General features: G+C 47.3%; 1 protein-coding gene across 3 annotated transcripts in view; it reads right to left on the reverse strand.

Annotated features, from left to right (window-relative positions):
* LOC119354475 (WPP domain-associated protein-like) overlaps positions 1-11,957 on the reverse strand; it is a 13,156-nt gene extending 1,199 nt beyond the window's left edge. The window contains exons 1-6 of one of the 3 annotated variants that reach the window (XM_037621201.1): positions 11,710-11,957; positions 9,230-11,187; positions 9,026-9,152; positions 8,234-8,335; positions 7,773-7,870; positions 14-404 (exon numbers count right to left, since the gene is read on the reverse strand). In XM_037621201.1, the coding sequence (XP_037477098.1) occupies positions 7,787-7,870; positions 8,234-8,335; positions 9,026-9,152; positions 9,230-11,187; positions 11,710-11,727 (2,289 nt within the window). In that variant the 5' untranslated portion in view covers positions 11,728-11,957 and the 3' untranslated portion in view covers positions 14-404; positions 7,773-7,786. Of the gene's footprint in view, positions 1-13; positions 405-7,772; positions 7,871-8,233; positions 8,336-9,019; positions 9,153-9,229; positions 11,188-11,709 lie in introns of those variants that run through there. The other 2 variants (XM_037621200.1, XM_037621202.1) reach the window with 2 other exon arrangements.
* Positions 11,958-12,623: the final 666 nt, after the last annotated feature.

Raw genomic sequence — 12,623 nt, forward strand, 5'->3', positions numbered from 1 at the left:
CAAAAGCCTTGTCTTTGGATTCATTGATAGAAGAAGAGTTTATACAGGAAAACAGACGAGCACACCCGTTGTTACAACACAACACCACTAAACACCAGCCGTATAAACAGTCGAGAGCAATGCAGCTAGGCCGCTCGCGCCCACCATCACCCAATGTCTGGCTTCCATCCTAATTGTGTCAAGAAGGCTAGATAGGATGAGTTGGGCGCTGATGAAGATGACTGCATTGTGGTGCTTCTAGATGCACCAAGCCACCAGCATGATGGCAGTATGTGCCCTTTCGGGCCGAGGTCTGGAGTGAGAGGCAAGTAGCCAGCCACCAGTCCACGAAGGCATCCCCTGCCTCGGGAGGTCGAGCCGTCAACCGGACCTAGGAAAGCACCTCGTCTCCATAGTCTGATTCCCTGCCACACCATGTGCGTGAAGGAGCAGCCTGTGAGTGTTGAAATATATTGCCTGCCTCTCTACATCAGTTCGGACTTTTGAATGAACTGGCTGGAGCATGAATTCAAATGGTATCAGAGCCAAGAGATCTTGAGTTCAAGACTCTGCCAACACAGTATTAAATAAAAAATATTCTGCGGCCATTGATCCCACGTCTAAGGACTAAAATAGCCTAGACGTGAGGGGTGTTAAGCTTCATGCGCTAGCCAACGCAACCAAAAGTCCGAACTGGTGGAAAGGGCTAGGCAATCCACATATACACTTTAACACCTCGTCTCACATGTGACGCGGGAAGTCAACACATGGATAGACTCAGAGGTATGGATCAAGAGGCCTATATGTGGACACAAATGGGGGCAGCAACAATTTTTGGATAAATTGCGAAAGTCAGGACTTGAACTCAAGACCTTAGCTCTGATCCATGTTAAGCTTCATGCACTAACCAACACAACCAAAAGTCCAAACTGATGGAAAGGGCTAGGCAATCCACATATACACTGCAACAAGGGGGAGTGTTGAAATATATTGCCTGCCTCTCTACATCAGTTCGGACTTTTGGATGAACTGACCGGAGCATGAATTCAATAGTGAGGAGATAAGCCTGTTAGATGTGTATAGTCCCTTTTCTGTATATCTCTATTGTATAAGGGGTTTCCTGCACTTTATCGCACATGTATATGTATTGGCCTTTGGCCCTCAGTGAATGCCAATTGCTCATTATTCAACATGGTATCAGATGCCAGGCTAGCCACTTCCTCCCGCACGCTGCAACTCCGTGCACTCCGTACCTAGCCTGCCCGCCGCCGGCCGCCTGCTCCCTTGCCTCTCCACATCCAGCTGCTGCCTCCTCTCAGCTCCTCACCGTCTGGACGCTCTAGCCACCTCCGCTCCCGTTCGGCTGTTGCAGCCGCTGCCGGGGCCCGTCCGGCCGTCACCGCCCCCGGCCTCTCCATCTGCCGCCGAGGCCCATCTGGCTGCAGCTCCTCCCGACCTCCCCAATAGCTCATACGGCCGCAGCTCCTCCCGGCCTCCCCAGTCGCTCGTCCAGCCTCCGCTGCTTCTCCTTGGCTCGTCAGGCTGGCCGCTACCACCGTAGCCCCCGCTCAGATGCTTCCCCCGGCTGCTTCCCGCTAGCGCTCGCTCGAGGGTGGAGCGTCTGCCCCGATCCAGATCGGGTCTTCTGTCTGTTGACCAAAAAAAAGGGCAAAAGCAGCAGAGAGACTTCCTCATGTCCTCTTCGGGCTATGTCGCGGTCCCTCGGTGCTCGGTGATCTTCGATGGCACCAACTATGCAGAGTTTGCAGGGTTCATGCGTATCCATATGCGCGGTCTTCTTCTGTGGGGTGTTCTCTCTTGCGAGGTCCCCTGTCCGCCATGCCCTGTTGCTCCTGTGGCTCCTACCCCGCCGGTGTCGCCGGTCCTTGCTGCTGATGCTTCTCAGGCTGATCGAGATGCAGCCAAGGCGCTCAATGATGGTGCGGTTGATGCTTATGAACAGCAGGTATCTGCCTATTCAGATGCTCTTTCTGTCTACCGGGATGATCTGTCTGCTTACACTCAGTGGTGCAATGATGATGCATGTGCTGCTGCTGTTCTCACTGTGAGTGTCCTCCCTCAGTTTGCTTCGGAGTTCATGGGCCTCGGCACAGCTGCAGCGATGTGGTCTTATCTCTGTCAACGCTATCAGCCCTCTGGTGATGCTTTTTACTTATCTGTGGTGTGTCAGGAGCACGCTCTTCAGCAGGGTGACTCATCTATTGAAGAGTTCTACACACAGAGTTCTGTCATCTGGCGCCAGCTTGACTCTCTTCGGACAGTTGTTTGTGGATCTTGCCGCTGCTGTCAGACTATGCGGTCCGACTTGGAGTTTCAGCGTGTCCATGAGTTCTTATCTCGCCTCCGCTCCGACTTTGAGCCTCGACGTGCTCACTTGCTTGCTCGTTGCCGTGTTCCTATCTCGGAGGTACTTGCTGAGCTTCGTGCTAAGGAGACCCTCCTTCGTTCTGCTGGGTTGCTTGCGGTTCCTTTTGTGTTGGCTGCCTGAGCTCCTGTGTCGTCTGCTCGTCCCACTGCTCCACCGCTCCTGCCCACACCTTCAGGGGGGTGGGTCGCCCTCCATATGTTGAGAAGGGACGGTCGCACCGTGACACCTTCTCTGACTACTGCTCCAGGCCAGGTCACCCAGAGTCTGATTGTGGCCGGAAGCAGCGAAACCAGAGGCGCTCCTCTTCCAGTGGTACTCTTGTGTCGTCATCTACTCCGTCACTCATTGACTAGGACATTGTGCGGCTCAAGCGCCTTCTAGCTTCCTCCGGTTCTTCATCGATGGGTTCTGCGGCTGCTGTGACTGCTTTCACCACTTCATCACCGCCGGCATCTACACCGTCAGGTACATCTTCGTGGGTTCTGGACTCTGGAGCTTCCTTTCATATATCCTCTGATTCTTCAGCTTTGTCTTCTCTTCGCCCTCTTGATTTTCCTATTAATGTTTTTATTGCCGATGGCACATCTCTTCCTGTTGCTAGTCATGGTATTCTTTCCACTCCATCCTTTTCTGTTCCTAATGTTTCACATGTTCCTCGCCTTACCATGAAATCTTTTTTCCACTGCCCAACTTACTGATTCTGGTTGTCATGTCATTCTTGATACCGACTCTTGCTCCATTCAGGATCGTCGCACCAAGGTTTTGGTTGGTGCTGGCCCCCGGCGCCGTGAGTTAGAGGGCCTTTGGGAGGTTGACTGGCTTTGTGTTCCTTCCGCTGCCACCACTTCTGCCAGCTCTCATGCTCTTGCTGCCTATTCGTTTGCGTCCTTCCAGCAGTGGCATCATCGCCTTGGTCACATATGTGGCTCTCGCTTGTCATCATTAGTGCGTCAGGGCCTCTTAGGGTCTGTATCTGGAGATGTTTCTTTACATTGTAATGGTTGTAGACTTGGCAAACAGACCCAGTTACCTTATCCTACCAGTCAGTCGGTATCTCAGCGTCCTTTTGACTTAGTTCATTCTAATGTCTGGGGTCCTGCTCCCTTTGATTCGAAAGGTGGTCATCGCTACTATGTTTTGTTTATTGATGATTTCTCTCGCTACACTTGGCTCTACTTCATGAAATCTCGTAGCGAGGTTCTCTCTATATACAAACGATTTGCTGCCATGGTTCACACCCAGTTTTCCACGTCTATTCGTACTTTTCGTGCTGACTCTGTTGGAGAGTATATCTCCCAGCTATTGCATGGTTTTCTCGCGGAACAGGGTACTCTTGCCCAGTTCTCATGTTCTGGTGCTCATGCTCAGAATGGCGTTGCAGAACGTAAGCATCGTCATCTGCTTGAGACGGCTTGTGCGCTAATGATTGTCGCTTCCCTTCCACCCCACTTTTGGGCCGAGGTTGTTTCTGCATCCACCTATCTCATCATCATTCAGCCATCGACTGCTCTGCAGGGTGGTATTCCTATAGAGTGTCTCACTGGTCGTTCTCCTGACTACTCAGCTCTTCGTATGTTTGGATGTGTGTGCTATGTCCTTCTTGCCCCGAGAGAACGCACCAAACTGACTGCTCAGTCGGTTGAGTGTGTTTTTGTTGGCTACAGTATTGAGCACAAGGGCTATCGCTGTTGGGATCCTGTTGGTCGTCGCTTGCGCATCTCGCATGATGTGACTTTTGACGAGTCTCGTTCTTACTACCCACGTCCTTCTTCCTCGAGCTTCTCTATGGACGATATTTCTTTTCTTCTCCTTCCCGATACACCCTGCTATGTGCCTCATGTTTCACCCCTTCCTCCGGCACCTCTCTTTCATTCTCATTCACCACCGACACCCTCTTCCCCATCCTCCTCCACCTCTCATCACCTCCAGTCCGTCACCCTTTCTCACTGTTTCCTCTTCACTATACTCGCCGCCCTCGTATTGAGGATGCTTCCCCTGATGCGTCTTCCACCTCTGGTGCGCCTCCCTTCACGCCTCCCCCGGTTCATAACCTCCGTGCTCGGCCTCGCCCCCTGCCTGATCGCTATTCTCCTGATCGGTACGGCCTCTCTGTTATTGCTGAGCCCACTTCCGATCGGACTGCCATGACTCAGCCTGAATGGCAGCTTGCGATGGCCGAAGAGCTTGCTGCCCTTGAGCGCTCTGGCACATGGGATCTGGTTTCCCTTCCTTCCAGTGTTCGTCCCATCACCTGCAAGTGGGTCTACAAGATTAAGACTCGCTCCGATGGTTCTCTTGAGCGCTACAAAGCTCGACATGTGGCCAGTGGCTTTCAGCAGGAGCAGGGACGCAATTATGATGAGACATTTGCTCCTGTGGCCCACATGACCATTGTCCGCACTCTCCTTGTTGTGGCTTCTGTTCGTCATTGGTCTATCTCTCAACTTGATGTCCAGAACGCCTTTCTCAATGGTGAGTTGCGTGTGGAGGTTTATATGCATCGACCACCGGGGTACTATGCTCCTGATGGTATGGTCTGTAGACTTCGCCGCTCCCTCTATGGTCTTAAACAGGCCCCTCGCGCCTGGTTCGAGCGTTTCACCTCTGTGGTGACTGCCGCTGGTTTCTTGCCCAGTGATCATGATCCCGCGTTGTTTGTTCACACGTCTCCTCGTGGTCGGACTCTGCTCCTTCTCTATGTTGATGACATGATCATCACTGGTGACAACTCTGACTACATTGCCTTTGTTAAGGCACGCCTTCGCGACCAGTTCCTCATGTCTGATCTTGGTCCACTTTGATATTTTCTTGGGATTGAGATCTTCTCAACCTCTGATGGCTTCTACATCTCCCAGGAAAAATACATTCAGGATCTTCTTGCTCGTGCCGCTCTTGGTGACGAGCGCACTGCTGTGACTCCTATGAAGCTCAACGTTCAGCTTCGTGCCTCTGACGGTGACCCTCTTCCTAATCCCACTCGCTATCGTCGCCTCATTGGCAGCTTGTCTACCTTGCTGTTACGCGTCCCGACATCTCCTATCCTGTTCACATCCTGAGTCAGTTTGTTTAAGCACCCACCTCTGTCCACTATAGTCATCTCCTCCGTGTTCTACGATATCTTTGTGGCACAATCTCTCATCGCCTTTTCTTTGCCCGCTCCAGCTCTCTCGAGCTCCAGGCCTACTCTGATGCTACATGGGCTAGTGATCCCTCTGATCGACGCTCGTTGTCTGTTTACTGTGTCTTTCTTGGTGGCTCTCTTATTGCCTGGAAGACAAAGAAACAGACTGCCGTTTCTCGCTCGATACAGAGGCTCAGTTGCGAGCCATGGCTATGTTGACGGCTGAGGTGATCTTGTTACGGTGGTTACTTGAGGATTTTGGTGTGTCTGCTACTACCTCTACTCCCTTACTGTCAGACAGTACCGGTGCTATCAGTATTGCGCGTGACCCGGTGAAGCATGAGCTCACCAAGCACATCGGTGTGGATGCCCACTTTGTGCGTGCTGCTGTGCAGGATCAGACTCTCGCTCTTCACTATGTGCCCTCTGAGTTACAGTTGGCGGACTTTTTCACGAAGGCACAAACTCGAGTGCAGCATGGCTTTTTTCTCTCCAAACTCAGTGTTGTTGACCCACCATGAGTTTGAGGGGGGGGGGTGTTAGATGTGTATAGTCCCTTTTCTGTATATCTCCGTTGTATAAGGGGTTTTCTGCACTTTACCGCACATGTATATGTATTGGCCTTTGGCCCTCAGTGAATGCCAGTTGCTCATTATCCAACAAAGCCATCGTCTCTGTAGTCTGATCACATAAGACGCAACAGGGTGCGTGCTGCAGACCACGGCACGCCAGGCGCTCGGAGGTCCAGCAACGATCTTGGCAAGCCATCCACAAGAAGAGCTTGACCCTGTGGGGGGCCCAGCTGATAGCCCCCGGGAGAGTGTGTCGTAGCAACTCCTGAATGTATGTATACTGGCAGTCGAGGCGCCATTGGAGTATATCCAGGAAGGTGGAAAGATGCACCAAGCGCACTAGCCGCCAGAACCGGATGTATTGCCATAGGGCTTCCTGGATGTCACATAGGGCTCAAGGCGCCCCTGATGTCACATAGGAACAACCAATAGGGGATACGGATAGCTTTCTGTCACATAGGCCTTGAGCCACATACGAACAACCAATAGGGGACGCTCTTTGGGCACGCTTTGGGGCTGCACACGAACTTCGGGGATTTTGAGATGAGAGAAGTGCATATTACACCCTTCAACTCTAGCCCTAGTCTAATATACACCCCCCAACTCCAATACCATCTACTTTACACCCCCCAACTCTCAAAACCAGGCGGAATTCAACCCTCCCCTCCCCGTTGACCGGTTTTAACCCAGTTGACCGGTTTTGACATGTTGACTGGGTGAACAGTAACAAAAAAATCAAAAAATATTTTGGTTTTTCCAATGAGTGAACAGTAAATTCAAAAAAAAGTTGGAAATAAAATTCAACAAGCAGTTTCGTTTTTTTACCTGGTGAATAGTAAATTCCAAAAATACTTTTTTCCAAAAAAACCGAATTATTTTTGCGTAGACGATTTTTCAGCGCGTGATGTCTGTGACAATTTTCAGCTTGTTTGGACATTTCAGTGGTCTCTCAACAAAAAATATATCAGCCCGAACTGTTAACTGTTTCATGCAAATATAATTCAGAAATTTTTGTTTTCTTATTTTTTTTCCTGAAATTTACTGTTCACCCAGACAAAAAATCAACATTTTAAAAAATCAAAATTATTTTATTATTATTTAATTAGAACTTTTTAAAATTTTACTGTTCAGCCGGTGAAAAAACGTAATTTTTTTAAAATATTTTTCTTTTGAATTTACTGTTCACCCAGTCAACAGGTCAAAACCGGTCACCAGGGAGGGGAGGGTTGAATTCCGCCTGGTTTTGAGAGTTGGGGGGTGTAAACTAGATGGTATTGGAGTTGGGGGTTGTATATTAGACTAGGGCTAGAGTTGAGGGGTGTAATATGCACTTCTCTCTTTTGAGATCACTAAATGAATCTACAGTAGCGTGCCACACATTCATCCTGACAGAGTAGAGAATGTTGCTAGCTGGTTATGATTAATAATTCTATTTGTCCCATACAAGCAGTTAACAAGTTTCAGTGTAATACTCCCTCCGTCCCAAAATAAGTGTCTCAACTTTAATACAACTTTGTACTAAAGTTAGTACAAAATTGAGACACTTATTTTAGGACAGAGGGAGTATATGAATATGAAGTACCTACAAGTTAATGATAAGTTAGTTTCAAATGGATATTTATAGGAAATCTAATCAATTGGGTTGGAGTGTTCACTGAAATGTACAACTTGAACACATCCATTTAGTGCAAGATAAGAAAGGTTATCTCACCTAGCAGCTCCAACTTATGTTGTATCTTGTAAGTCATCCTTTTGTTTATTCCTTAGACCTGCAACAAGCTTGCATGTCTTCAAGAAAGCACCCAGTAACTGCACAAAAGGCATTAAGTATGAGTAAGACTCTTCCCATCTTTTTTTTTAGAAAATGGAAGATATATTATCTCCAGCATCTGCATCATTGATGCACAGAACAAGTATTCTTCTAACTATTAAATACTAATGATCTATCATCATAATGCACAGATATATATCGAAGCACAGAAACCAATTACTTGGAACTTTCACATATAACAGGCACAAACATGCAGGTGCCACAGGAGGTGCAAAATTCAATCACATTAGGTATCCAAAGCAAGTGATTACATTCAAAGAAACAGCTCAAGGATTAGAAATTTAAGTGTGTACAGACCAGGGTAGATGAGTAAGTTAGAATTGGCCACATGACCCACATACCCCAGGATACTGCTGAAAGACGGGAGAATAATGCTCGAGAGTCACATATATCTTTTGCGCAATACTTAGGAGTGCAGTAACCTTGTTTTCCAAAATGTCAACCTGAATCGAATGGGCAAACACTTAAAGAGGTTATAATATGAATTGAGTATACACGTGTTACTGCAGTCAAGCAGAAGCATACTCAAACAAAGAACATAAAATGTATCCCAATCAAAATTTAAAGATATCAGCAGACTCACTTGCATGCTGACAATGAAAAATGTTCTTATTTGCCAAATAATTGCATACCCTCTATAACACAGGAACATGATTATGTAACCATCTACTAGTTTTACCCTCCGATGCTCAAATAATTGAAAATAACAATAGATGAATCAAAATCAGGAACGTAGCTCCGAAAAGATTAAATTCACTTGATGCAGCTAATAAAAAAACTGGTTTATCTGACAAATGGATGAGCATAGCTTGCACTAAGTGTTTGGATAGGCTTAACTTAGGCTTATAAGCCAAAAGCACAAAACTAGGTTCTTTTTTGGCTTATAAGCCAAACTCCAAAAACCAAAGTTAAGCCCAACCAAACACCCACTAAAGCGTCTTCGCCTGTATCACGCAGCCTTTCAATCAGGATAATTCACTGTCTACTTGATTATAGCCATAAATAAGAAGTGCCCTTTTTTGCGGGGATAAGAAATGCCCTTATGAATTAGATACCTCTCAACATAAGATCAATTGGAAAGGATTGGTCCCTTGTTTAAAAACCAACATCAGATATGACCAGAAAAGAAATACCTCAGCTTCAGCTTTTCGAAGCTCGGACCGTCTTCGGTCTAGCATTTGCTTATATGAGAGGCCCTTCTTTGTTAGTACTATTGCCTGTTGAACCACATGGTTGCATTGATCCCTCAGATCATCTGATCTGAATTCAGCAATACTCGTATCAATTTGTGTGAGAATCAACAATATGGATTATATTCAGAAGATAGATGCACATACCTTTTCTCATTTCCTTTGATGTCTCCTGAAATTTTATGTTCAATCTCCACAAATTCTTTTGATAAATCCATAATAGATACCATAATGAAATCTAGTTGTATTATGTGCTCATTTTTGCCTAGAAACCCATTGTATTCCAACTTTTTTGTTTCAACTTCATGTAAGGTAGTTGAGGCAATCTCTGTAGTCTGGCTCAGTTTGACGAGCTCCTTATCCTCCATACTCTGCTCACAACTCTCGTATGATCTTGCTGATACATGAGGCTCCATCTCGATATCACGAAGTATCATTTCATCACTCTCTTGCTTGGTTAGCTCTGGATTTTCATGATTATTTTCAATGAAGTGTTCCTTTTCTAGTAACAACAACTTTTCTGTTAGCTTCTGATTTTCTTCATTAGCTAAACGCAATGCCTTCTCCCTTTCTGAGAGTTTAGCTTCAAGTGAGGACACTTCTGCTTGAGAATTCCGTGAGGCATCTTCCATGCTGGTCCTACAGTCATCAACAAAATTTCTTGTCACAGTTCGGTATACTTCATCTCTAATAGTGCTTTCAACATAGAGATCCTCATAGTCTCCTTTAATGATGCCGACTTGTCTCATAATTTGTTCTTCAAGTGACAATCGAAGTGATATTTCCCTCCTGGCATCAGATATCTGGCACGATAATTCCTTAATATCATTCATCTTTTCTGCAAGCAAACCTCTAAGGTGCTGGTTTTCAAGGTACAATGAATCAATTTTATTATCCAATCTGCAATTTTCCTCAAGTGCCTCGCTAGTGCTGCAAACTGTAGGTGCCTTTATGGTACTAGCAATGATTGTGTCAACCCTTGAAATGATGTCAGGAACTTTCTTTCTTAGATGCTCAAATTCTAGATCATGCTTAAGATCTAATGACGCCTTCTCTCGTTTGAATTTGAACAGCTCTTCCGTTTTATCTTGTAAGTACAATTCATGCAACCTCTTTAATTTACTAATCTCAGATCTGAAGTAGTTTATGATTTCTTCCCCAGTTGAACCCTTGAGATGCCGAAAGTCGGATTTTTCAGAAATTACTTCTCTGGGACTTACAGATCTCTGTGTTGCAGACTTCTTGGTTTCCACACTGGAAGATGCAGAGTGTTCCTCCCCTGTTTTATTTCTTAAGAGATTGTATTTCCATCTGTTACTCCTGTTACCCAGATTTTCATGCTTACTGCGGGGACTATGTGATTCATCTTCTGAAGGTAACAGCATATCCGAAATAGACATCAACTCTTGACGGATTGCACCGCACTGAACCACAGTTTCCTTCCGGTTCTCCCTTAGATTGTTAACAATGGAACTTTGTTCAAAAAACCTCCTCTCTAGCTCATCCTCAAGAGTTCTGATACAGTCTCCAATCATAATGCCGGTGACCTCTAATTGCAAGTCATGCTCCCACTGAAGATCGTGAATTGAAGCGTTGAACAGGCTCAACATGTCCTTAATTTGCCGGAACACCAGTATCAAGAGTAGCTTAAGGTCATTGAACACCTCATCTATCTCTACTATTGGCTTTCCATGATGGCATATCACAGGGCATGAAACATCTGCATCACTGTCATGAACAAAGTTCTGGCTTCTCAAGAGCATCATATCCTCCTTGAGCCTATTAAGCTGTTGATCGACTTCCAGTTTCATCAAATCTAAGTAGTCTGTGTAGTTGATCTCTACATCTGCATCCAGAAGGTGTTGGTGTAGCCGCGACATTACAGTTGCAAACGCCTCAAAGTTGCTTCCGATATCACAGCTGCAATTGCAGGAGAACAAGGATGGCGGTGGTGGCACTGGTGAACCTTCCAAAGACGAGGGTGTGTCGAGAGAAGGCCGATTGAGCAAGGACAAACCATTGTGAGGTGTGCATCGGGATTGGCTAGTGTTGGCTGCTGGTATGGTCAGCCTAGCAAGAAATGGATCCATTCCTTGGTCAAACACCTGCAGCATTTATTTTAAAGAAAAATTACAAACAATTAGTTCTAGGATGATGTTTACGCTTTGGCAGTAGTAGAAAAATGTGCAAGCGGGGCACAGTGTTGCCTCATTGTGATGTACAATTCGCTTCTCACTTAACGGCCAGCCATTACAATGGGCAGCAAACAGCAAAAATTGTATCTACTCCAGTCCAGCCCACACCAAAAAAACCAGTTGCGGTAAAAATGCACGGAAGTCTAACAGCAGTTGGTTCTCCCTGCTCTTCTTATCCCTACCATTACCAAATACTGGTAGGAAGCCAACCAACAGCAGAGCGCACAGTTGATTCTCTCGCGCAGCTCCCTCGGCTGTCCATAGAACCATAAACAAAAACGGCTGACACGCGTTTCCAGTTACAACCAGCGGCAGCGGGTGACACTCGGTTAACAAGCAAGCTCAACCCAACCCCGAGCCGAGACGGTTGATTTACCGCCAAAATTGACAGTGCAAAAGGAAGCGGAAGCGGGAGCGCGGAGAAACACTTACGGGCTCGATCTGCGCCATGGGCAGGAGTTGCGGCTCCGGCTCCGAAAGCCGTGGCCGCCCCGAAGGGGAGGAGAGGAGCTAGGGTTGGGAGAGGTGGTTGCAGCGGGAGAAGAGGGCAAGGACAGAGAGGCGGTGGAGGAGGGAGCGGTGAAAGCGGGCTGAGGATTGGACCAGGCGGCCGATCGCTGGCTTGGCTTGGCTTGCCGCGGGGAAGACGACACACCAGACAAGTCACCACCGGGCGGGGCGGGGCGGGGCGAGGCGGACGGCGCGGGGTGGTAATAATAACCAACGGACCAGCTGCGGCACGGCCATTTTTGATCGCACGGCACGGAGAAGCTGACGTCGGGGTCCATTTCAACGCGGGGCCCATCGGACGGCGGGGTGGTTGGGAGGTGGGAGTGTGTAGCGACCGCGTAGTGTGGGACACGTGCTGTGTGGCTGGGGCCCAGCAGTCGGTGGGGGAGAGGGAGAGAGAGAGAGAGAGAGTGGGGTGCTGAGCTGGACTGATTATACACGTACAGTACGGGACAAGAGCGAGGGAGATGCGCATGAGTTTGAGGGTGGCCGTCGGATGTGCCCGGTGTGGCGAGCTGGTTCGCCGCTCCCATGGCTTTTTGCCCTTGGGCTTTTTCCTTGGCTTTTGGTCTCTTGTCTTTGCTGCCAAATATTTGTCCCTTCATTTGCGGTTATATTATTCTTGGTTTTTTTAGGGTTATTTTACTCTTGGTTGATTCATCGTAGTATCTATTTTTAGTTAATGACTCAAGTAATCGCGTATCAATCGTTTTTCTTTTCGCATGACTAAAGTAAGGATGTCCTAATTATAGGCTCGAAGAATCGAATTTTAAAGCACGACATTAATAGGTCATTGATACTTTTTTCTAGACAAGTCAAAGGCTGACCCTCCTTTT

Source organism: Triticum dicoccoides, chromosome 2A (genome assembly GCF_002162155.2).
Source record: "Triticum dicoccoides isolate Atlit2015 ecotype Zavitan chromosome 2A, WEW_v2.0, whole genome shotgun sequence".
In the NCBI taxonomy this organism is placed as follows: Eukaryota; Viridiplantae; Streptophyta; class Magnoliopsida; order Poales; family Poaceae; genus Triticum; species Triticum dicoccoides.